The sequence below is a fragment of the Chiloscyllium plagiosum genome, unplaced genomic scaffold (assembly GCF_037043375.1).
Source record: "Chiloscyllium plagiosum isolate Xiang-an unplaced genomic scaffold, Cpla_swu_hap1 HiC_scaffold_1, whole genome shotgun sequence".
Classification (NCBI taxonomy): Eukaryota; Metazoa; Chordata; class Chondrichthyes; order Orectolobiformes; family Hemiscylliidae; genus Chiloscyllium; species Chiloscyllium plagiosum.
In genome coordinates, this window is record NW_028270139.1 from 82,515,613 (window position 1) to 82,541,472 (window position 25,860).

The following is a 25,860-nucleotide window of genomic DNA, read 5'->3' on the forward strand; positions in this document are numbered from 1 at the left end:
GGTTAGGTTAATTGAATTGGCAATACAGTTGGTGTTACAAGTAGGGTTAGGAAACCAGACATAATTGAAGAAATAGCAGAGTCATTGAAATTGGAAGAACAGTAAAACAACTCAGCAAGACTTAGTGAAAATTCAATTGCAAATGAACCAGTTTGAAAAAGAGTCAGAAATGAAAAAAAAATTAAAAATGAAAATGAAAGACTTGAATTTGAAAGCGAAGCATTCCAGAAAGAAGAAATAGAAAACAAATAGTGCAGACTTGATGGGCTGAAGAGCCTTTTGTATACTATATGATTTTATTCCAGAGAGCAGAAAATTTTACAAGATGATTAGGGGTTTAGATAGGGTTGACAGTGAGAATCGTTTTCCACGTATGGAGTCAGCTATTACAAGGGGGCATAACTTTAAATTAAGGGGGGGGTAGGTATAGGACAGATGTTAGGGGTAGGTTCTTTACTCAGCGAGTCGTGAGTTCATGGAATGCCCTGCCAGTAGCAGTGGTGGACTCTCCCTCATTATGGGCATTTAAGCGGGCATTGGATAGGCATATGGAGGATAGTGGGCTAGTGTAGGTTAGGTGGGCTTGGATCGGCACAACATCGAAGGCCGAAGGGCCTGTACTGCGCTATATTCTTCTATGTTCTATGTTCTATGTAAACAGAAGGAGCATTTATGAACTTCAGACTAGAATTGCATGGGAAAAGAAGAGAGAAAAAGAGAAAGAAAGCGAATACTAGCTCCAAATGCTGGAACTAAATAAATGGCCTGTGGTTCCAGGGAACATTCTGATAGGGGAAGAATCTGAGTTCAATGATGACTCGGTGGCAAGCTTTTACATGTGTGCAAGCCCTCCCAAAATTTGATGAAAGAGATGCTGAAACCTTTTTTTCCTTAAGAAAAGCTAGCTAAGCAAATAAGGTGGCAAAAGGAGACTGGATATTACTCATGTAAAACAGGTTGACAGGCAATGCTCATGATGCTTGTGTCTTGCTTTTTGAGGAAGCTTCCATAATTTGAATTCAGACAAAAGGCTACACTTGTTGCATATGAATTGGTCCCTAAGACCTGCAGGCAGAAATTTCAAAACATCCAGCAGTGGCCAGGGCGGACTTATATTGAATTTGAGAGGGTAAAGCAAAAAGACTTTGACAATTGGATACAGGCACTGGAGGTGAGGAGTAGGTATGAAGTCCTTAAGGGAAAAAAAAAACATTTTGAAATGTTTTAGAAATCGCTTCCTACATTCATAAGGAGCTCACATAGAAAACCAAAGATTGGAAAGTAAAACACAAATCAGAAATAGATGATGAGTTGGTCCACATATCAAATCTTTTGTCTGTCACCCCCACAAACCTGACAAGCATAGAAGGTGGGAGGATAAATGGAAGGCAAGTAACCTTGGACAAAAGGTGGACAGATGAAAATGTCACACAGAAAAAGATCTTTTGGCCTAACACATCTGCAAAGCTCTGAAACTCCCCCTCCGGCCAGAAAGGAAGAAGCTGAGGCTGGGTATGATGTCTGAAGGCCGAAGTGGTTCCATCAGAAAATTATATGAATGACAAGGTTTTAATAAATAGTGTAAGTGGGGCATATATACCCATATTGTTGTACTGCGTGCACTTAAAGAATAACCTAGTGTCTGGACCAGTATGGTAGTAATTGTCAATAGTATATGTGCAAATGGAGTTGACTTATTCCTAGGAAATTATTTGGCAGAAGTCAAGGTCGTAGCATGAGTGCTGAAAACAGAGCTGTTACAGGAAACAATGCCAGGAAATTTTCTTTGTTCATTGATCTCAGCAATGGCTAAACAATGGCTTTGTTCAAGGTCAAATAGGCACTGCAGATAAAAATTTGGATATCTGAAGCTTTCTTTCAGGATTTGGATATTCTGAAGGAAGTGTTTACTAAGTCTTCTCTGATTGAGGCTCATAAAACCATTCAAAGGGCTAAGTAAAGTCGTCCATTAGCTCAAACTGAAGTTGAAGCCAAGGCATTTTCAGAATGACACAATATGAAATTTGGGACTCTATTGAGGAGGTGAAGATCTGTTCACAAATGTGCAGATGAAGAGTAGATGGTGGTCACCAAATACCATTACCTCCCAAATCTATCAAGAAATATTAAGGATCCAACCCATGAAATCCTGTGGTAGGACATTTAGGAATCCAGATGAACTATGCATATCAAAATCAGCATTTCTAGTGGGCACATCTTTCTCAATATGTTTTATATGTCACATGGTTTATATTGAACCATGAAGTTCAATTGAAGTATTTTTTGCTTCCTAGAAATCACATGACTGGTGATACTTACTTGTTCTGCTGCACACTCCTACTGAGGCTATTTGAACTCAGGAAGGTGTGCTGATGTCTGGAGGCAGTTGGTGAATAAGAAATCTATGATGAAGAGTTGCTCAGCCAAACCCTCCTACATTCTGAAAGCCGCCCTCTTCTTGAGTTGAGGGTGAAACCTGTTTGTGTTTCTAGAAGAGCGACTCCAAGTACTTGTCAAGGTTATATTTCCCAAGGCGGGTGTATCTGCAAGACTCCAGAGCCAACCGTACATGATTAGTGACTTGATCACTAATGCCAGAAGAACAAAGTGCAGAACATTTTATGCCTTTTTCTTTTATGTTTAAGATGAAACCCAATCTCAAGAAAGTGCTTTAATTAATAAAGTGTTCTTCTGCAGGAAGAAATCGATTTTGTTTCTTGCTTACTGAAGAGAGTGTGTGGGTGTTTGTGTGGGAGATTTTGGTTATTATGAAGAGATAAACATATACACAGTCTGTTGAAATGAAGAAGCAGTTAACTGGTTATTGTATCTTGATTGAATAAGTTCTTGTTTTGATGATAAACTGATAATTGCATTCATTAAGGAAAGCTGGATGATCTTATTTAAAAACTGATATAGGTAAGGTATTTAGCAGGCCATCATAATAACTGGAAAAGGTGTTTTTATTTTATGTTGCCAGCTGTGGAGTAGTGTGACTAAAGAAACAGTGCAATCTTCTAGCCTCACTCATGGCAACATCAAGAACTATGGAGACTATGTGGAAAAGTGGAGTTGAAGTAGATGATTCAGTTCAATGGCAGAGCAGCCACAGTGTACTGCATGGTCACTCCTCATTCATTCCTAAATTGTTGCATATCCAATAGTAACCGTGTAGTGTTAATGCCACATATATTTATCCTCACTGGGTTGCACAATATTTTAAAATTTAAACTTGATCAGTTTACCGTGATATGTTTTAAAACATAATAAACCATTTTGTTATAATATCTTCAGCCAAAGGAACATAGGAACAGGAGCAGGCCATTCAGCCCCTTGAATCTGTACAACCATTCAATGAAATCAAGGCTGATCTGTGGCCTAAGTTGATGTACCTGCCTTTAGCCCATTTCTCTTAATACTTTTGCTTAACAACAATTTTTCTATCTCAGACGTAAAGTTAATAATTGATTCTGCATCCTTTGCTATTTGTAGAAGAGAGTTCCAATCTGCCATCCTTTCTGTGTGAACATGCTTCCAGACCTCTCTCCTGAATGGTCTGGCCCTAATTCTCAGAGTATGGCCCCTAGTTCTAGAATCTCCAACCAGTGGAAATAGTTTATCTTTATCTCCCCTGTCTTTTCCTGTTAATACACTGAATGCTTTCTGTAGAATGTATAGAATAGAATATATTATATAAAATTTAATATAATAGAATATATATTTTCATTTGCTAATGAGACTCTATATTTAGAATGAAACCTTAAGTTGATATTGAACTCCAGCTGTTGCTAAAATGCATTTAATAATTTGCATGGTTTAATTATTAAATTTAAATTCCAAATTATATAGTAATATGGAAAGAATAAAACTTGACAACCACAAGTTGAAATAGGTGCTACAGTAAAATGTGACTTTTCAAACACTATGGAAGATTTAAATCTGAAGAATATCAGGCATTGCATAGCAATTTGCAATCCAAGATTAGCATTGAGTTTAAATATTGAACCGAATGTGTAAATCAGCAGTGTTTAGTTAACAAAATACACTGCTTTTGAATAGGTTTTTCAATTCTGATCAGTAAAGAGGTAAGTGATGATCTGTAACAGTCTTAAATCTCCTTTCCACTAGTTGCTGAGCAACATTGGCAGTTGCCATGGAGTTATCTGTAATCCAGATCATAATACGATGTCTGATGGAGAAGTTGCAGCTACAGTGCGAATATAAAGAGACTAATCATCCAGAAACAGAGATGGGTGCTGTCACATGTCTGCCCTATTTATTTTTATTGACTTGGTTTTCTTTTTCAAGAAATTTTCAAGCTCCAATGGATATGAATGAGACTAATGTGGAGCATTGCAAGAAATCAAAAATAGTATAAATTCTATACAATAAATTAATTGTGCATTTAAATCCTATGTTTTGATATTTACAAAACAATTTGTAGAATGCCCTCTGTCATACATTTTTTAAAAATGTTATATGTTCTTTACATTAATGCATTCAGTATTCCCATTCTGCCAGGTGTTATATAAATGAACCTGACTCAAACATGAAATATCATATACATAGTTTAAAAAATATATCAAGTAATAAAAGTTATAGAATGAATTCTATAAATCACAAAATGAAATTAATTTCCCAGTTAGTCTTCATGATGTACCCTTACATTTTATTTCAGTTGGATCTACTGTGTATTTTGTAGCTCTTGTTTATCCTATTGACTAAAGCTGAGCTTGACATTTGGAGCTTAATGTAGTCACTGTCACAGGCTATTTCCATTGAGTGGATTAATACATTTTAATTGACATTAGACTATTGAGCCTTTACTGCAATGAATAATAAGAATTTAATGAAGCTACAGAATTGTAGAACATTTCAAAACACTTATACTGCATTAAGATGTAAATTTAAATAAATGTTTGGCACCAAACAAGAACACAAAGATTAGGAGCACAAATAGACCATGTGGTTCCCTCAACCTTGGTTTATTATTCGGTAAGATCATAACCAATCTGATTGTGGCTTCAACTGCATTTTTCTGTGTACCCCTTGTAACCTTTGCCATCAATCTAACTCAGACTTGAATATATTCACTTATCCAGCCCTTGTTCTTGTCTGGGGAAGAGAAGTCCACAGACTCATGACCCTCTGGGGGGGAGAAAAAAATCTCAACATCTCAGTCTTAAATGGGAGTTCCCTAGTTATTAAATTGTATTCCCCCAGTTATATACACTACCTGATTGGGGGAAATGTGCTCTCAAGCATCTACGCTGTCAATTTCCTTCAGGGTCTTATATGTTTCAATAAGATTATTCTTATGCAGGAAATCAAACACAACTATTTCTAGAGTTATCACAATAGTTTAAGGTTTTAAAAAAATATGCAAAATTCCCTAATTTACCCATTTTTGTGTCCAGGTTAATAAAAACCACACAACATTTCTGTATTGAACAAGAAAGATTATTTATTACAGATGTCACCACAGGTCACTGTTCACAGGTTCCTCTGAGATGGTCCTTTTGGCTTTTCAGGACATGCAGCTCCTTTTCTAGATCTTTTAAATTTGCTTATAGAAGGTAGATTCACAGAATACCTGCAGCGTGGAAGCAGGCCATTTGGCCCATCAAATCCACACTGACCCTCCGAAGACCATCCCACCCAGACCCCCTGCCCTATCCCTGTAACCCCACATTTCCCATGGCTAGCCTGCACATCCGTCAACACTATGGGCAATTTTTAGCATGGCCAATCTATCTAGCCTACACATCTTTGAACTGTAGGAGGAAACTCACACAGACACGGAGAATTTGCAAACTCTACAGAACATTCACCCGAGGCTGGAATCAAACCTAGACCCCTGGCACTCAGAGGAAATAGTGCTAATCACTGAGCCACTGGCACAGGGTAGCTGGTTCACATTTATAAAGTCTTGCTGATTAAGATCCACAGCTTACAGCATCCACTGAGGGGAGAATAAATGGCTGTCTTCAGACTTGAGATGCTTTTTATTGCAGAGCCAAAACAGCAACTTCTCCTCCATAGGTTTGATGGTTTGTGCTGAACATTCACATACCTAATCTGTTCAGCTAACTGTGAGCCAATCATAGTTTTGGCAGGCAGATGCTTTTGTCATTGATAACTGCTCACTCGTCCATAGATTAATCACGTACTTGTTGCCAGCCAAAGTTCCATTCACGCACATGCCTTGGCTCCTGCTCGTCTGCAAACTAGGCTTTTGCGACTGTTTGAACAAGCTGCTGGGTAGACAGTACTTACAATGTGTGTCGAGGTGCTTTCTTTTGAAAGTGCATCAATCCTTCAAAAATCTTTGATTTTCATTTTCTCATTTCAGTTTGCAATCTGTAATACAGAAAAATAAAAAGTCTTAGTGTTTACATTATAAGTTCTAATGGCTATAAGAACGGAAGAACTGGGAACAGGAGGAAGCAATTCAATCCCTCAAGACTACTCTGCAATTTAATGCAATCGTAGCCTCATCTCCACTTTTCCTGCCTGCTCGCCATAATCCTTTAACCCATCACTCATTAAAAATCTACCTAGCTCCTCATGAAATTTATTCAACGCCCCAGCATCTATCTCACTCTGGGGTAGTGCATTCTTCAGATTTATGACAATTTGGAGAAAAGTAATTTCTCCTCATCTGAGGCTGAGGCACTTGAGGTTGTTTTCATTGGAGAAAAGAAGGTTTAGGGGTGACTTGATAGAGGTGTATAAGATGATTAGGGGTTTAGATAGGGTCGACAGTGAGAATCTTTTTCCACGTATGGAGTCAGCTATTACAAGGGGGCATAGCTTTAAATTAAGGGGGGGTAGGTATAGGACAGATGTTAGGGGTAGGTTCTTTACTCAGCGAGTCGTGAGTTCATGGAATGCCCTGCCAGTAGCAGTGGTGGACTCTCCCTCATTATGGGCATTTAAGCGGGCATTGGATAGGCATATGGAGGATAGTGGGCTAGTGTAGGTTAGGTGGGCTTGGATCGGCGCAACATCGAGGGCCGAAGGGCCTGTACTGCGCTGTATTCTTCTATGTTCTATGTTCTATGTTCTATCTCTATTCTAAAGCTACTACCCCTCATCTGAGAATTACAATCTCTCTTCTAGATTGCCCCACAAGAAGAAACATTCTTTCTACATCTATTTTGTTAATTGCTTTTAGTATCTTATCTGCCTCAATTAGTTTTCTCCCCATTCATCTAAACTCTAGACAGGATAGGTCTCAACTACCCAAATACTCAATCTCTCTTCATAAGACAAACCCTCGTCTCAGGCCCAACTTACTTAACATTTCCTCATAAGATAACCCCTTCATCTTACGATAATTTGAAGGAATTTTTTCTGAACTGCTTCTAATGAATCATGTCCTTTTATAAATAACAGAACTGTACATAGTATTTCTGATGCAGTTTCACAAAGGCTCTGCACATGTGTAATAACACTTCACTGCTTTTATACTCAAATTGCCTTGCGATAACTGTCAATAGCTCTTTTGCCTTGCTAGTCAGTTGTTGTATGCACAAATTAACATTTTGTGATTCATATGCCAGTACACTGAGTTCCTTTAGCACATTGGAGTTTAGCAATCTCTGTCTATTTAAATAACATGTTGTTTTTGTATTCTTACTATAAAGTAGACAAGTTCGCATTTTCCCACATAATCCTCCATCTGTCAAACTTTTGCCCACTCAGTCAACCTATCCATATCCCTTTGTAGATTCTTTGTTCTCTTGAAAACGTCTTTTCTTAACTTCTTGTGTCATCAGCAAATTTAGCAATCGTGCTTTCCATCCCTACATCTAACTCAATGATTCAGATGAGGTCCAAGCTCTGATCCCAGAAGCATTCCATTAGTACCATGGTAGGCTACTTAAGCCATCTGCAATGTCTTGGTTGGGTTTCCTGCTACTGATCCTCTTTGTTAGTATTAATCTTGGATACAGATACCAAGTGGGGAAGGACAACCTCATGATGTCTTGGAAGAAGAGGATTTAAATCTTGATAACCAACAAATGTTTACTACTTTTCTAGCTACATTACATCCAAAATCATGATGGTCTAATGTGAGACATCAGGCTCAACTTAAAAGTAATGTACACATTACTGTTAACTGTATGGACTTAGCAGTGGCACAACCGGTAAATACACATGAACATCCATTCTTGATGCTTGTGTCTGCAGAATGTTTGTGGCAGAATGCATAAAAATTGTTTGGTATAAGTCGACATAATTTTAGCTTCTGGCTGTTATTGAAATGGATGATTAGGATCAATTTCCTGTTATGCACCGAATTTTCTTCTGTGTTGAAGTCAATGGAAAGTAAATTCTGTCAGGGTGTGGAGTAGCTGATTCAATATTTTATACTCTGATCAAAGGTTACAGTTACTCAAGTGGAGAATGCTGGGAAGGAAATGATGCTAGATTTGGATGTTGAGACCTAGATGAAGCACTGATGTCATTTTTTGTGTGAGTTAGTTGAGATAAGTACAAGAAAGGATTGTACTTATCAGGCAAAAATGAGCAGCTCTTGCAGGTTGATGCTGGAAAACTGGGAAGCAAAGGTCAGGCTATAGCGTGACACTTGACACCTCATTTAATAGCCACTGCTTTCCAACAGAGAACCTAGGAAGTTGTTGTAGTTCAAGACAGATATATGAAAACAAATATTTGAATTTATGAGCTTAGACATTCATCTCCTCTTTGGGATAGAAATGTGGGTGGCCTATGATTGAAGGGACTAGAAATTGGAAACAGCCAGTTAAGTTACTACTTTGGTCCTGCGGCCATTTTGAATAATGTGTGTATCTGGTAGGCCTTCAGAGTTCCTGGTAATCGACCAGAAATGGTCTTACATTTTTCATTTAGGACCATTTATGGGTCACATTTTCAATTATTCAAATTAAACAACTTCCACTCCAATTATTGACATTGCATTTGCTCCTAAAATGTAAATCCCTGGGATTTGGAATAAGCTCATAGCAAGTGATGAGCTATAACAGTTTTATAATTCCAGCATTTTGTCAAATTACTTGTGAAACTAAAATTCTTCATCTTTTGCCATTGTTATCAGAATTTGTATATATTTGAACCTGAATACTAGGTCATACATTGAGTCTTTGTGGCACAGAAAGAGGCTATTCAGCCCGTTGAATCCATGGTGACTTTTTGTAGATAATTCCTATCAGTCCCATTGTCCTTCTCTATCCCTATCACCTTGTAAGCTAATCTCTTTCAAGTATCTATCCAAGTTACTTTTGAAATCACCCATTGTCTTCATTTCCAACACACTTATAGTGTGTGTTAGGTCATTAGTACTGGCTGTGCAAAACTTTAACCTATGTTTCCTAGTACGTGTACCATCAGCTAATGGAAACAACCTTTGTTTGCTACCTTCACTTAACCTTTTATAATCTTGTATGCACCTATCTAACCTTCCCTTAATTCCTTTGAATAAAAAAGTTATGCTGCGCCATTTGAGTTACAGATGCTATAATTAGAATATAATTAAATAGACTTTTTGCTCTCTTCCTGAGCTCTGCACGACATTAGGGATGGGGCAGGGATTCTCTTCAATGGGCTCTGGGCCCACCAATGCCCCCACATCACAAGACATTCCAGGAATCCCACTCCAGCGCACCCATCACAGCTACTGAATTCCAAGAGTACCACACCAGACTGATCATTCCACTGTCAATGCAACCACCACTCCCATTGATCTGCCAAGAGTACCGATTCAGGCCTACCACATTGCTGCAGCTGAAGTCTAACATCCCGATTCCAATAGCAACCACAGATGCCACTTTTGCAGACTGCAAAGGATGCCTTGGTGTTGCCGCCATCTTGAAAACTGGCGCTGCCATCTTGAAAACTGGCGCCGCCATCTTGAAAACTGGCTCCACCACCGCCACCTCAAGTGCTAGGCTGTTGGTCCACCAAAATCAAAGTTGCCACGCTCTGGCGCCATCACTTGTCATTGGGACCACACTAACTACTGTTGCAAGCTCCGTAAGGGCTCACTGTCCTTCACGCTGGGCTCGCTCTCCCTGAAGAGCTGATTGTTGCTGCTACTGCATATGCTCGGGAAGCTGGGCTCACACTCACCCTGTTGAAGATGCCAAAAAGGCTTTTATGGATAAAAAGAAGAGAAAAGAAAGACAGAAAAACAAAAGAGCAGAAATAAAGTTAGAAAGAAATAAAATGAAACAAAGGAGGAAATGAGCCTTGGGCCAGAGCTCAGATGCAGTGCTGCTACTCTGCCACCATCTTGAACAGCACTTAATATTGTCACATAATATTGACAATATATATGTGGCCACAGTCCTTGGGGTCATCCTACTTCAGAAAATATAGTGCAGCAGTTGGAGTATTTTTGCATGCAATCCATGGTATTCGCTTCCCTAGAAATTTTCCAAGGAATTTTCAAGAATTCTTCTCACGACAAAAGATGTTGACATTTTTTTCTTTTTTTATTTCCTGCTTTTATCGAAAAGAAAAGCAGCAATGTTAAAAACAATGTGACAATTAACTTCTCAGCGCTGGAGTATACGCTAAGGAAACTGATCTCTTGCCTATTTTGAGCTTAAAGAAGGCAGCACTGTATCCCAAATCACTGAAAGCATTTTACTTTTATAAAAAATATTTTCAAACAAGACAACATTAATTGCACATATTGGTTTGTGCCAAAATCTTGATAACCATGCAATGTTAGCATGTGATCATGAAATGAAATTTAACATTATGATGCACCACCTGACTTTTGCTGTGGGCTTTTGAAAGGGCAAGTCATGGCACACATTTGGCCTGAGAGAATTCTTGCATCAAAGCAGCAGATTTCAAACATGCAGAATATTCACAGCTTACATAACATTCTGAAGCAGCACAGTGAATTTAATGCACTGTGTTGTGCAACATGTGTAACAATGTGTAACATGCTTAACATGGCTAGTTTTTCCAATTGTTGGTACTTGTGTCATACAGTACTTGATTCTGCACTGTTGTTCAAACAGTGAAGAGTAGGTTGTCATCTCATTGAATGTATGAGCCCTAGCACAAGTTTACCGACATATCTACATTTATCAGAGTAAATTCTATCCCTGACCAAGTGCTCATGTGGCTTTCACATCAGGAAATGATTCTTAAGCAAATTATAACACTACCTGCAATGCTAATCAAATTTTATATTTACCAGATCATTTGTTTGTTCATTTTGGGCATCTTGCATAAATGAGTTAAACTGATTACAGAACGCTGCTAAAAAATGACAGCATGAGATTTACGATAGTGCGCATCATGAGGGTAGGACAGTTGACGTGGTATAGATGGACTTCAGTAAAGCCTTTGATATGGTTCCACATGGTAGTCTGATGGAGAAAATGCAGAGGCATGGAATTGAGGGTGATTTAGCAGTTTGGAGTAGAAACTGGCTTTCTGGAAGAAGGCAGCGAGTGGTGGTTGATGGAAAATATTCAGCCTGGAGTCCGGTTACTAGTGATGTGCCACAAGGTTCTGTTTTGGGACCACTGCTGTTTGTCATTTTTATAAATGACTTAGACGCAGGCATAGGTGGATGGATTAGTAAATTTGCAGATGACCCTAAAGTCGGTGGAGTAGTGGACAGTTTGGAAGAATGTTACAAGTTGCAGGGGGACTTGGATAAACTACAGAATTGGGTTGAGAGGTGGCAAATGGAGTTCAATGCAGCTAAATATGAGGTGATGCACTTTGAGAAGAATAACAGGAAGGCAGAGTACTGGGTCAATGGAAAGATTCTTGGTATTGTGGATGTGCAGAGGGATCTTCGAGTCCATGTGCATAGATCCCTGAAAGTTGCCACCCAGGTGGATAGTGCTGTTAAGAAGGCATACAGTGTGTTAGGTTTCATTGGTGGAGGGATTGAGTTCCGGAACCGCAATATCATGCTACAACTATACAAAACGCTGGTGCGGCCATACTTGGAATATTGTGTACAGTTCTGGTCGCCCCCATTACAGGAAGGATGTGAAAGCATTGGAAAAGATGCAGAGGAGATTTACCAGGATGTTGCCTGGTCTGGAGGGAAGATCTTATGAGGAAATGCTGAGAGACTTGGGTCTGTTCTCATTGGAAAGAAGACGGCTAAGGGGGATGTTTATAGAGACATACAAGATGATCAGAGGATTAAATAGGGTAGACAGTGAAAGACCTTTTCCTAGAATGATGACGTCAGCTTGTATGAGAGGGCATAACTACAAATTGAGGGGTGATAGATTTAAGACAGATGTCAGAGGCAAGTTCTTTACGCAGAGAGTGGTAAGAGCGTGGAATGCCCTACCTGCTCACGTAGTCAACTCTGCCACATTAGGGAGATTTAAACAATCCTTAGATAAGCACATGGATGATTTTGGGATAGTGTAGGGAGACGAGCTGAGAATAGTTCACAGGTCGGTGCAACATTGAGGGCCGAAGGGCCTGTTCTGCGCTGTATTGTTCTATGTTCTATGAAAGATCAGGGACTGGGATTAATTAATTAATAGCACTAACAAAGAGCAAACTTTGAAGAGTTAAATAGTCTCCTACTGTGTTATTTATGATACAATAGATATGGATGGTGGACATAAATGATTAAGTTGCATAACTCAGTAATCGTCATCAGCATTATTGTTCCAGTCTGAGTACTGGCAATGAATAGTCCAACATTGTGGGTCAATGTAGTCTGATATTGAGTATGAAAATTCAGAATGAGTTAGAAGTAAATTAGAAATGCACAGTCTTCTACATACAAGTAGTCGTATCATCAAAGTATTTTCTAGTGAAAGAAATATACTCATCGCTAAACATAATTCTTTTCGATTAAGTCAATAACCTTTTGCAGGTACTGATGCACACCTGCTCCTTTCTGCTGACTGCTTACTACGAAATCAAGGATCACTGCTTATGAGATTGAATATATTCTTCACCATCTTTAATGTTAGCCCTGTGAGTTTCTTTCCCTGAAGTATCAACTGATTTTCCTTTTTGAAATCATTCACTGTATCTGCTTCAAATACCAATGTAGCAGCAAGTTCCAGCTTGTTCCCACTCATTGAGTATAGGATTTAGATTTAGATTTGAATTTTTATTGTCACGTGTACTCAAGTACAGAAGTAGTGAAAAGTGTGTCATGTCACCACACAGGGCACCATCTTAGATAGCAAGGTACAAAAAACTTAGGTACAAAGTAGTAAGAGAAGCGAGAGTTAAAAAGTTAAGCATTACCACATAGAATAGTAGAAAAATGAAGAAATAAGGTAATAGTTAATATTAAAGTTGTTCTTGGTTTAATCTAGGAAAATAAAGGAATAAGTGAAAAGTTCATCAGTCTTTGATGAGTCCTCTGCTTATTTCGCTGTCCATGAGACCTCAGCTCTCTGTTCTTGATGCTGCTGGCACAGATACCATCGTTGTTGCTGAAACTGCCACCTCTCCGATCTCCCTGTGCCTCAGGAACATGTCCAGGCAGGATCCACTCGCATGCCAAACCGAGATACCACCATGCACTGCCAAGAGACCAGCCGACATACCACCGAGAGAGCATGCTGGGATCCACAACAAGCTGTTCAGAGCTGCCATGAGCCGCTGTGAGACCAGGCTGAGAGCCGCCATGGGGGATTTGATTCGATTAGATTCCTACAGTATGGAAACAGGCCCTTCGGCCCAACAAATCCACACTGACCCTCCAAAGAGTAACCCACCCCAACCCATTCCCCTACCCTATATTTACCCCTGACTAATGCATCTAACACTACGGGCAATTTAGCATGGCCAATTCACCTAACCTGCACATCTTTGGATTGTGGGAGGAAACCGGAGGAAACACATGCAGACACGAGAAGAATGTGCAAACTCCACACAGACAGTTGCCTGAGGTGCTGGGTCCCTAGCGCTGTGAAGCAGCAGTGATAACCGCTGAGCCACCTTGCTGCCGGGGGAGATGAGCACTAAGAAGGGGATAGCAGCAAAAACAAGGAAAAAAAAGAGTGAGGGAAGAGAAGGAAATTAGAAATAAGCAAAATGTGTAGAGACAGTTGAGTTCTCCATTGCCATCTTGACTGGAAGATGCACTTCCTTAAATCCAGTCTCAGTTCTTGCTCAAAAACTTTAAATCTGTGTCTTTAGCTGTTTTATTAATGGGAGCAACTTTAATTTCTTTACTTTATCAAAACCTCTCAAAATCATCTCTATTAACTCTATCAAGTTCCTTTGTCCTAAAGAGCTAAATCTGATGGAGAGAGCCTCTATCCTGGCATGCTTAAGCATCAGAATTAATTCTGTATTTCAGCCAAGTCACCAGTTTTCACATCTGAGGATGATTAGTGAATGTCAGGCTGGTATCTGTGTTCTCTACCATGGGTTGAGTCACTAGCCACCATAAGACAAGAATGTGTTTTGGGATGGCTTCATCCAAGGTTTTTCAATGCATCGTTGTGGGGCATTTTCAGTAAGATTCATTTTTTTTCTAATCAACAATGTAAAGTTCAGTTTGTGTGCTTCCGCGTTTTTCCTTTACTCAAGTAAAGTGACATTAACTGGGATTTAGAAAAAAATTCTTAATAGTGGCCCATTAGGGAGAGCTGCATTTAATTATTTTTATCAGATGCCATGATGAAGAACTGTTCAAATCAATTATTTAGTTTACCTATCAAGTCAATGCACTAAAATCATGGAATCCCTAAAGTACAGAAAGAGGCCATTCAGCCCATTGAGTCTGCACCAATATTTCAAAAAGCATCCCACCCAGCCCCCATGCCCCACATATCCCATGGCTAATCCGCCTAGCTTACATATCCCTGGATGCTATGGGCAGTTTAGCATGGCGAATCCACCTAACCTGCACATCTTTGGACTGAGAGAGAAAGAGGAGAACCCAGAGAAAACCCACACAATGTGCAAACTGCATGCAGACAGTCATCTGAGGCTGGAATTGAACTCAGGTCCCTGACACTGTGAGGCAGCAGAGCTAACCACTGAGCTGCTGTGTCACTGTATGCATTTTATGCATATTTGAATATTGCCATATATGAATACAATATATAATTTACATAACTATTGTTTTTCTTTGTAACACAACTTCACTGACGTTTTCTGTAATTTGATGTGTTGTATTAAAGGCATTAATCAACTGCATAAAGACAGTTTCCATGTACAAAATATTTGAACAATAGGCTCTATACATTAGCTGGCTAAACTCTTGGGACCCGGCTCCAAGCCATATTCTTTTTTGCTGCACATTTCCTATCTTGCTTGACAGAGTTTCCCATTTCAGAAATAAAGAACTATATGACTTTAAAAACAAACTACATTGCATATCAATACAATGGAAATTTTAACAGAACTACAACATAGAAGGAGACCATTTGTCCATAGTTTCCTTCTCATCCTAAAAGGAACTATCCCATCTAGTTCCACCTTTTAGATTTTCAGTCGTAGTTCTATCAGTGAAAGTTTCAAGATGTTTAGTCTCCATTACCCTTAATGGCAGAGAGCTCTGGTCCCATACCAGTCTTTGGCTGAAACAATCACTTTATAATATCTTGCTGACCCTTCCTCCAATTGTTTTCAATCTATGCCACCCTGCAAATTGAAGTATATACTCTCTATCCACTCTTCCTGGATCCCTCATGTTTTATGTACTTTGATTAATTCTCATCAACCTTCTCTATTCTGAAGAAAACACGCTCAGACTTGCCATGTAGCTATAATTTCTCCACTCCTGGCAACATTCTTGTAAATTTCTTATGTAACCCCTCTAGTGTGATCATATTCTTCACATAATACAGTGAGAGGAGCTGCAATCTCTCCTTTAGCTGTGGTGTAATTAATATTTCATAGAATTCTAGCACAACCTCCCTGTTCCTATACTCTAGGCCTCAGCCATTAAAGGAAAGTGTTGCAAATGCTTTTTTAACCATCCTAATGACCTGTTCTGCTACTTTCAAGGATCTGTGTGTATACACGCTATAATGTCCTCATTTCTCCTCCACATCTCAGAATCTTGCCATTTGTTGCATGAGTCCCTTGCCTTATTTATTTTCAGCATCACCTTTCACTTCAGTAGATTAAATTCCATTTGCCACTTTTCAGCTCACCTGACCAGTCCATAAACTGTCATCCTACAGTTCTTCATCAAATTCATTTTTGTATCATCTGGTTCACATGATCTCTGTCAACCTTACCCAGTCAAGCCTACATGTGACTCCAGACCCACAGCAATATGATTAACTCTAACTGCCATCTGGCCTAGCAAGCCACTTTTCTTATCTAACCACAAACCACAACAAAGTCTAAGGAGAAGAATGAAACTGGATAGGCCACCTGGTATCAGCCTAGGCACCAGCAATGTCAATACCAAAGCCAACCCTGGCAATCCTGACAAAACTGCAAAGTCCTCTAACTACCATAAGACATTGAAGCAGAAGTAGACTATCCAGCCCACCAAAGCTGCTCCACTATTCAATGAGATCATGTCTGATCTGATATTGCACAACTCCCCTTTCCTGCCTTTTCCCATAACCCCTGATTCCATTCCTGACTAAAACGTTGACTATCTCAGCCTTGAATATGCTTGATGACCCAGCCTCAACAGCCCTGTGTGACAAAGAATTCCATGGAATCACTACCCTCTGAGAGAAGAAATTCCTCCTCATCACTGTCTTAAATGTGCGATCCCTTATTTGGAGAATTAATTCCTGGTCCCAGACTCTCTCAAAAGGGGGAACAACCTTTCCACATCTACCCTGCCAAGTCCTCGAGCAATCTGATAGAATAAAGCAAAGAACTGCGGATGCTGAAGATCTGAAACCATTGCAGAAATTGCTGGAGAAACTCAGCGTGCCTGGCAGCATCCATGGAGAGAAAGCAGAGTTAATGTTGCAAATCTAGTCACCTTTCTTCAGAACAGTTTGGAACAATCCCTGCTTATGAGCCGGCCAAACTTCAAGTCCCTTGTGCTTCAGAGGCGTGTAATAACATCTCGGAACAGAGTGATTAAAGAGTATCCAACCCTTGAGTTAATGCAGGATACACTTTGGAACAATATTTAACAACTGTAAATTGGGAACTTTTATGGCTCAGTGTTAGTGTTCCTGGCCCTGGTCCAAGAGATCCAAGTTCAAGTCTGATTTGCCCCAAATGTGTATTGAACAGATTGATTTAAATAATATGCTTCAGAGGGCCCTTGTGGTGCAGTGGTACTGTCCCTATCTCTGAGCCAGGAGGCCCAAGTTCAGGTTCTACCTGGTCTATAGGGGTGTCATCACATCTCGAAATAGGTTGATTAGAAAATATCTAAAATAGCTGTATCTAGAGCAAAGACGTAGAGTGAAAGGGGATGGTGGGTGAAGGCTAATGATCCTTTATCACCTCATAGATGGACTTTGATATGTGGCCAGGAGCTTCTATTATGGACTTATGTTAGGACTTGATCTCCAATTCTGAATTGGTCTGAAGCCTGCAAAGTGCATGATCTGAAATAGCGGTCCTGTGCTAATGCTTTACCACATGGGAAATGACTGCGTATCAAGAATAAACATTTTTAAAATACTTATTCATTTTGTGGGATGTAGGCATCACTGGCAGGCCAGCATTTATTGCCCGTCCTTAGTTGCCCTTAAGAAGGTGGTGGTGAGTTACCATCTTGAACTGCTGCAGTCCACCTGCTTTAGGTTAATCCAAAATGCCCTTAGGGAGGGAATTCCAAGATTTTGACCTGGTGACAGTGAAGGAACAGCAACATATTTCCAAGTCAGTTTGAGTGGCTTGGAGGGGAACTTGAAGGTGATGTTGTTCCCATGTGTCTGCTGCCCTTGTCCTTCTAGATATGGAAGTTGCTGTGAGTTTGGAAGGTGCTGTCTGAGGATCTTTGGCGAATCTCTGCAGTGCATCTTGTAGATAGTACACACTGATGCTACAGAGTATCGGTCATAGAGGGAGTGGATGCTTTTGGATGTAGTGCCAGTCAAGCGGGCTACTTTGTCCTGGATGGTGTCAAACTTCTTGAGTGTTACTGGATCTGCACTTATCCAGGCAAGTGGGAAGGATTCCATCACACTCCTGACTTGTGGCTTGTAGATGGTGGACTGGTTTTGGGGAGTCAGGAGGTGAGTTACTCGCCACAGTATTCCTAGCACCTGACCTGCTCTTGTAGCCACTGCATTTATGTGGAGGGTCCAGTTGAGTTTCTGATCAATGATAACCTCCAGGGTATTGATAGTGTGGTATTCAGTGATGGTAACACCATTGAATGTCAAGGAGGGGTGGTTAGATTGTCTCTGATTGGTGATGGTCATAGCCTGGCATTTGTGTGGGTGAGCATTACTTACCACTTGTCAGCCCAAGGCTGGATATTATCCAGATCTTGTTGCATTTGCAAATGGACTGCTTCAGAATCTGAGGAGTTGCAAATGGTGCTGAATATGTTCAATCATCAGCAAACATCCCCACTTCTAACTTTATGATGAAGGGAAAATCATTGATGAAGCAGCTGAGGACAATAGCCTGAGGAACTCCTGCAGAAATATCCTGAAGCTGGTGCAGCACTTAATTCTTTATTGTTTTCACATTTCAAGGAGGATAGTAAAGTTTGTAAATGTGTATTCATTTCTAATTTCTCTTTCAAATATTAACTTCAATGTATCTGACACATGAACTGACCATTGATGGGTGTACTGTAACATCACCTGCCAGATAAAGTCAAATAAATACAACTGTAGTTATGGAATGACAGTCCATGTAGTGACATTTGTTAACTAGAATACAATGATGACATTTCTCAGCTTAAAGACAACAAGGTGCATGTCTTAGATCCTCAGCAGCTGCTCCTTATACATTTCCCCACATGTGGACTTACCTGTGGGAGTGCATAGTGCTTTCTTGTAAAGCAGTTATAAGACAGCAAAATTCATGGAATGGGTAAGATCATGCTGCTCAATGATCCAGTGAGAATAGAACAAATTGAGTCATTTATTTCTGTACATATCTGAGAAGGACAGTGTACCTGATATCATCCAAAATCTTGATTTCACAATAGCTTATTTCACCATCCTCGAAGGTTGTCAGTTTTTATTTTATTCATTCACAGGATGTGGGCATCTCTGCCTGGACCAGCACTTATTACTTATCCCTAACTGTTCAAAGGACAATTTAAGAGTCAACTACAGCTAAGGGTCTGGAGTCACACATAGGCCTGACTAGGTGAGGATGGCAGTTTCCTTCCCTAAAGGATACTAGTGAACAAGATGGGTTTTTATGGCAATTGACAATGGCTACACAATAACCGTTTGACCAGACTTTTATTTTTTGAAAAATGCAAATTCAAACTTCACCATTTGCCATGGCAAGGTTTGAGCCCATTTCCCCATTACATTAACATGGTGTATTAGATGTCAGTGGCATTACCAGCTACAGTGGAACCTCGATGATCTGAATATCGGATTATCCGAAGATGACTTCAAGGTCCCGCAAACATGTTACATGAAAGAGCTAAGTGTATTTGATTTACATGTACTGAAGAACATGTGAAACGCTGGCAAAAACAAAGAAACATGAGCAGCTCAAGCATCAGTGACTGGATTTTTTTAGGTAAGGGTTGTTACGCAGCCCTTTGCAAAAGTAAGTGTTTTACGTACAGGGTATTCTTGTCACTTTATTGGGCTGTTCATTAAAATAAAATGGCCGAGAATGTAAACACATGCGTGAGGCGGTGCTTCTGTCGTTCTATAGGAAGACTGTGTTCCTAGAAACTGAGAAATGCTGCTGCGATCATAGAAGCTGTTCAGGACCTTGTTTAATGCTGTATTGCCAAATGGTAACCACTGCTGCATTTTTGAAAAGTTTTCTTATTTATCATTGCTTTATTTTGTTCATCATGTGAAAGCTGCGTCCTCTTGCACTCAATACATTAAAATTATAGATCTAAATAAATTGTCTGGTGAAGCACAGTGTTAGATCAGTGTGGCTTCCCTTGTTTAAGATAAAATCGATTATCCGAATAATCAATTATCCAAACGAAATAGTGCACACCCATCTCATTTAGAAAATTGAGGTTCCTCTGTACACCAGTACCTTCCTTTAGGAGGGATTGAAGTTGTTATGAAGATATGGGTGTACTGTACCTTTAAGCGAGTAAAAGCTAGCAGTGACAGCACCAAATGTTCTCAACAAGATACAATGTTACATGTGCTCCAGCTATTAGGGTAGCTGGTTGCTTGGAAGCAACAAAACAGATTCAAATTAGGCCAATCGCTTCAAATTATACCCTGAAAAATACCAAATTCCAAACGATTTTGAATTGAGTATATTGACAATCTTAAAAGCCAATGACACAATCCAATGCTTTTGGGTATAAGACTGGGGAAAATTGAACAGTTGTGATGAGAACTGCCACAGCTGTAGACTGCTAATCAGAACTCCAAGAGGTACCTGTCTAGAAAAGAAGTTTGCACAGGGGAAAAACCTCAACAAGAGCCAATCTACCGACAAAGATAAAGAGAAGATTCGATTGCTGGCTGGTTTAAAAATTTGAATTTTTCTGTAAATCTAATTGGGAGATTTATTGGACTAGTATTATAGAAGGGAAGGTAAAAGATAGGTTAGTGGAAGGAATTGTAAATAGTTATTAGTTAATTATCCTCTGTTATACTTTAAGAAATAAAGTTGTTAATTTTTACTTGACCACTTGAACTTTTACAAATTACAGCACGGGTTAAATCTTTTGTGCTGCTGGTTTTAAATTAAGCAGGAGGGTTTACCCTGTGTCGTAACAAAGTCACCTCAAAATACTGCCAAATTGGTACTGCTGTAGCCAAGAATTATTCTGTAATAACATTTAATGTACCATCCTTCACTCTGTCATTCAATGACTGCATTGCATTTATTTGATTCCATGTTTTTAATTAGTATTGAGTTGACAACAAATGTCATAGCTGCTCTCAGTTGCTTAGTGAAAATCTGAATACTTCAGGGTGTCTGCTTCCATTTCATTCAAGTGTAATCTTGCAGCAGGTTTGCAGGCTTTTATTATGCAGATTGCTATCCTACATAGAAACCTGCTGCTTAGAGTAACTGTTCAGAGTCTATGCTTCACACTGTCTGACCAATTGCAGAGGTTTACATTTTTCTTGTGAGGCTTCTCTGAGCTGCTGCCTCCTCAGGATCCCTCCTAATATCATTTGACCCTGACACTCCAAATGTAATGGCTGCCAATCAGGTGACCAACCTAAATTCACTGTGTTAGTTCAGGGCATGCATTTGGCACTCTCATCCACATCTTCCAGGTAAACAAAGCTGAGATCTCAGAATGACTTTGGTTTCTTCACCAAGGTAGATGGGCTAAAACACACTTCTTGGTTCTAATGTTAAAATCAACCTACATTTTCTTCTCCTCCCACATTTGCTATTGAAGCTTAAGGAAACACATCACAGAATGCTTTTAACTGACAGAACGCTCTACCATTATGCTTCACCTCTCCAATTCACCAGGCCTCCATATGCATTTTGGTTTTATTAATGTCAGGATTGTCAATCATCTCCTGTTGTCATAATTTAAATTAGAATGTTCAGTGTTCATTTGGCTATAAATGTATTTAAGTCCGACGTCAATTCACAGCCTATGCAGATCGCAGATCAAAATTTCAGGGTGAACAAAGAAGTAGTAAAGTTTGGTATAACTACAGATAGGAAATCTGGGATCAAGCACTGCTTGGAATTCAATGCAACGGTATCCTGGTGTGAAAGCAACACTTCTGTATTGAGTGTGAGCTAGTGTAACACGTATCCAGGAAAGATCAACATTTAAAAGGTTCAAATCCAGACAATATGTTGACGATGAATCAAAATAGCTCCTTTATTTTACATAATGGAGACTTTTGTTTAAAACATTGGAACATTACAAAGAAATTACTGTTCTGCACAACAACCAAAACTTATTCTGGCATGAAGTCATTTGAGTACAATAAATACTCTATATCTCAGTGCATTGCAAAAGACTACTGGCTCTCTTTAATATCCTGTTTCTGCAACTTTACAGACTCTGTCCAGGTTCATGCAAAAATGCTGAATGATGTGTTAATTAATTAAAAACCTTAACAAGTTAAAAAGTTTTGTGCCCCCAAAAATATCTATCATTCTATTTCATATTTAGGTGAGGAAATTGTAAAACAATAGTTAAGGGGCAAACAACTAAGGCGCTTACAGGAAACAGATTGGACACTTCAATATTCTGCTAAGGCTCAATGTCCTCATTTAAATATTGTACTAAGGCTCAATGTCCTCATTGAAGCAGTCATTCTATTTTTAACTTGCATTGGCTGGATTTCCCAAGCATCTGGAAATTTAACTGCTGAAAAGACATGAGAAGGTTAAATCTTTAAGGTCAGCACCTTTCCAACAGTCAGGAGGAGCAGATTAAGTCCTCCAGTCCCAACAAGCTACCCAACAAACCCAAGTCATTTCAATCCAGCACCCCTTTCCACCCCCCTACTACTGCTTGCACACAGAAATGCATTTCTTGACTAAAATCCAGACCTAGGAAATGCTGAAACAATTAATTTAATCTTCAGTCTGGAGCTGGGAGCCTGCCTTCACATCTACAGGAACTCACAAGACAAATACAAGGTGAGGGTGAGGATAAAAATTTAACAAGACATGTTGGGAGATGCCTTGCCCTAGAAAGTACAAGAATGTTCTAAAAGGTATACAAAATACATACACAAATTTTACAACTCACAACAAGGTGGAGGGTGAGGATAAAAATTAACAAGACATGTTGGGAGATGCCTTGCCCTAGAAAGTACTACAAGGTATACACAATACATACATAAATTTTAACCTGTTGTGGCTTTTGTCTAATCTATCTCTTTTTGTTTTCATTTTGTGACAGTGTCTATGAAAAATATTGGTGAAAAAAGTAAGTATTTATTTCCAAATTACTTACCAAGATTTATTGGTATAAAAAATTGTTCTGAATATGTCCTGAACTATCCAGCAGGAATGAAGTGAATTGAGGTCAGAGTCTTGTTAAATTCCCCATTTGATTTATATTCTCTTTTAAATGCAATAATAAAATGAAATTGGAATCCGATTCACAATCACTATATTTCTATCAGGTGTGTTTGGTTAAAATCAATACTGAATTGTAATACTTAATTAATTGACAATCCAATGCTCAAAATTACTTAGATAACTGTAACATACTAAATGCTATTCAGGTTCTTAAACATCTTTAATTTGAAGAATCAATGCCGCTCCCAAAGTTTTAGTAAATATATTGTCCTGGTTGGAAATTATCTTCCGTTATACTGCAAATTATTTCAGAATTACCCAGAATATTGTAGAATTTAATCCATATTGTGTCATCTTCTTCAACAGCATGTTTTAGAGCTGTTCAGTACCAATGCAAATACAGATATATCCACTGTTGAGAGTATGGTGCTGGAAAAGCACAGCAGATCAGGCAGCATCCGAGGAGCAGGAGAATCGACGTTTCAAACATAGGCCCTTCATCGGGAAGGGCTTATGCCCGAAACGTTGACTTTCTTGCTCCTCGGATGCTGCCTGACCTGGTGTGCTTTTCCAGCATCACACTCGCGACTCTGATCCCCAGCAGCTGCAGTCCTCACTTTCTCCTATATATATATCCACTGCCACTCATGGTCCCTAATACCCTCTATGCCAAACTGTGGAACTTTGTTGCCCATTCACCCAGCATATATTTTAAACAGAACTAGTGAAAGGTAAAAATACGTTATGTATGGCGTACGGTTTATTTTTAAGTTATTCATTCATAACTTTCAACTTGCTTTTAAAAGTATCTGTTTTCCTCACCATCAACAACTTCTTCCAATCCTCCCACTTCCTCCAAACCAAAGGGGTAGCCATGTGCCCCAGCTATGCCCACCTTTTTGTTGGGTATGTATTACTGACAACCTTTTGTAGTACACCGGCACTACTTCACACCTTTTCCTCCCCTACATTGATGACTGTATCAGCGCTATCTCGTGCTCCCATGAGGAAGTTGAACAGTTCATCAACTTCATTAACACCTTTTACCCCAAACTCAAATTCACCTGGACTGTCTTGGGCACCTCCCTCTCCTTCCTGGACCTCTCCATCTTCAGCGACTGACTAACCACAGATATCTATTACTAACCCACCAACTCCCACAGCATCCTAGACTATACCTCTTCCCATCCCACCTCCTGTAAAAATGCCATCCCTCATTCCCAATTCCTTCGTCTCCACCACATCTGTTCCCAGAATGACCAATTCCACCTCAGAAAGTCCCAGACGGCCTTATTTATCAAAGATCGCTATTTCCCCTCCCACCTGATTGATGATGCCCTCCAGAGTATCTCCTCCACTTCCTGCACCTCTGCCCTTAAACCCCACCCCTCCCAACGCAACAAGGACACCCTGGTCCTCACCTTCCACCCCACCAACCTATGTATATGTCACATCATCCTCCGCCACTTCCGCCACCTACAAACAGACCCTACCACTAGGGACATATTTACCTCCCCATCCCTATCAGTGTTCTGGAGAGACCATTCCCTCCGCGACTTCCCTGTCAGATCCACATGCCCCCCACCAGCCTAAATCCCACTCCTAGCACCTTCCCCTGCTACTGAAGGAAATGCAAAACCTGTGCCCACAAACACCTCCCCCCCCCGCCGCCCCACCCCACCTCCGGTCAAGGCCCCAAAGAATCCTTCCAAATCAACAGAAATTTACCTGTATCTCCACCTGATGTAATCTCCTCTACATCGGGGAGACTGGACGCCTACTTGCGGATTGTTTCAGAGAACATCTCTGGTACACCTGCACCAACCAACCCCACCACACTGTGGCTGAACACTTCAATTCCCTCTCCCACTCTGCCAAAGACATGCAGGTCCTGGGCCTCCTCCATCACCAAACCCTTACCACCCCACGCCTAGAGGAAGAATGCCTCATCTTCTGCCTTGTGGCACTGCAACCACACGAGATCAATGTGGATTTCACCAGTTTCCTTGTTTCCCCTCCACCCACATTATGGCAATCCCAAGCCTCCAACTCAGCACTGCCCTCTTGGCCTGTCCACTGTCTTTCTCATCTATCCACTCCACCCTCCTTTCCGACCTACTACCTTTCCCCAACCTTCATTTACTTATAGACAATAGTCAATAGGTGCAGGAGTAGGCCATTCAGCCCTTCGAGCCTGCACCACCATTCAATATGATCATGGCTGATCATTCCTAATCAGTATCCTGTTCCTGCCTTATCTCCATAACCCTTGATTCCACTATCTTTGAGAGCTCTATCCAACTCTTTCTTAAATGAATCCAGAGACTGGGCCTCCACTGCCCTCTGGGGCAGAGCATTCCACACAGCCACCACTCTCTGGGTGAAGAAATTTCTCCTCATCTCTGTCCTAAATGGTCTACCCCGTATTTTTAAGCTGTGTCCTCTGGTTCGGCACTCACCCATCAGTGGAAACATGTTTCCTGCTGCCAGAGTGTCCAATCCTTTAATAATCTTATACGTCTCAATCAGATCCCCGCTCAGTCTTCTAAACTCAAGGGTATACAAGCCCAGTTGCTTCAGTCTTTCAGTGTAAGGTAATTCCACCATTCCAGGAATTGACCTCGTGAACCTACGCTGCACTCCCTCAATAGCCAGAATGTCTTTCCTCAAATTTGGAGACCAGAACTGCACACAGTACTCCAGGTGTGGTCTCACCAGGGCCCTGTACAGCTGCAGAAGCACCTCTTTGCTTCTATACGCAATTCCTCTTGTTATGAAGGCCAGCATGCTATTAGCCTTCTTCACTACCTGCTGTACCTGCATGCTTACCTT

At 40.1% G+C, this 25,860-nt stretch overlaps 1 protein-coding gene across 2 annotated transcripts in view; it reads left to right on the top strand.

Moving 5' to 3' along the window:
• zdhhc2 (zDHHC palmitoyltransferase 2) overlaps positions 1-25,860 on the top strand; it is a 106,429-nt gene that overhangs the window by 13,325 nt on the left and 67,244 nt on the right. For both annotated transcript variants that reach the window (XM_043690199.2, XM_043690209.2), the window contains exon 2: positions 22,907-22,933. In XM_043690199.2, the coding sequence (XP_043546134.1) occupies positions 22,907-22,933 (27 nt within the window). The remainder of the gene's footprint in view (positions 1-22,906; positions 22,934-25,860) is intronic.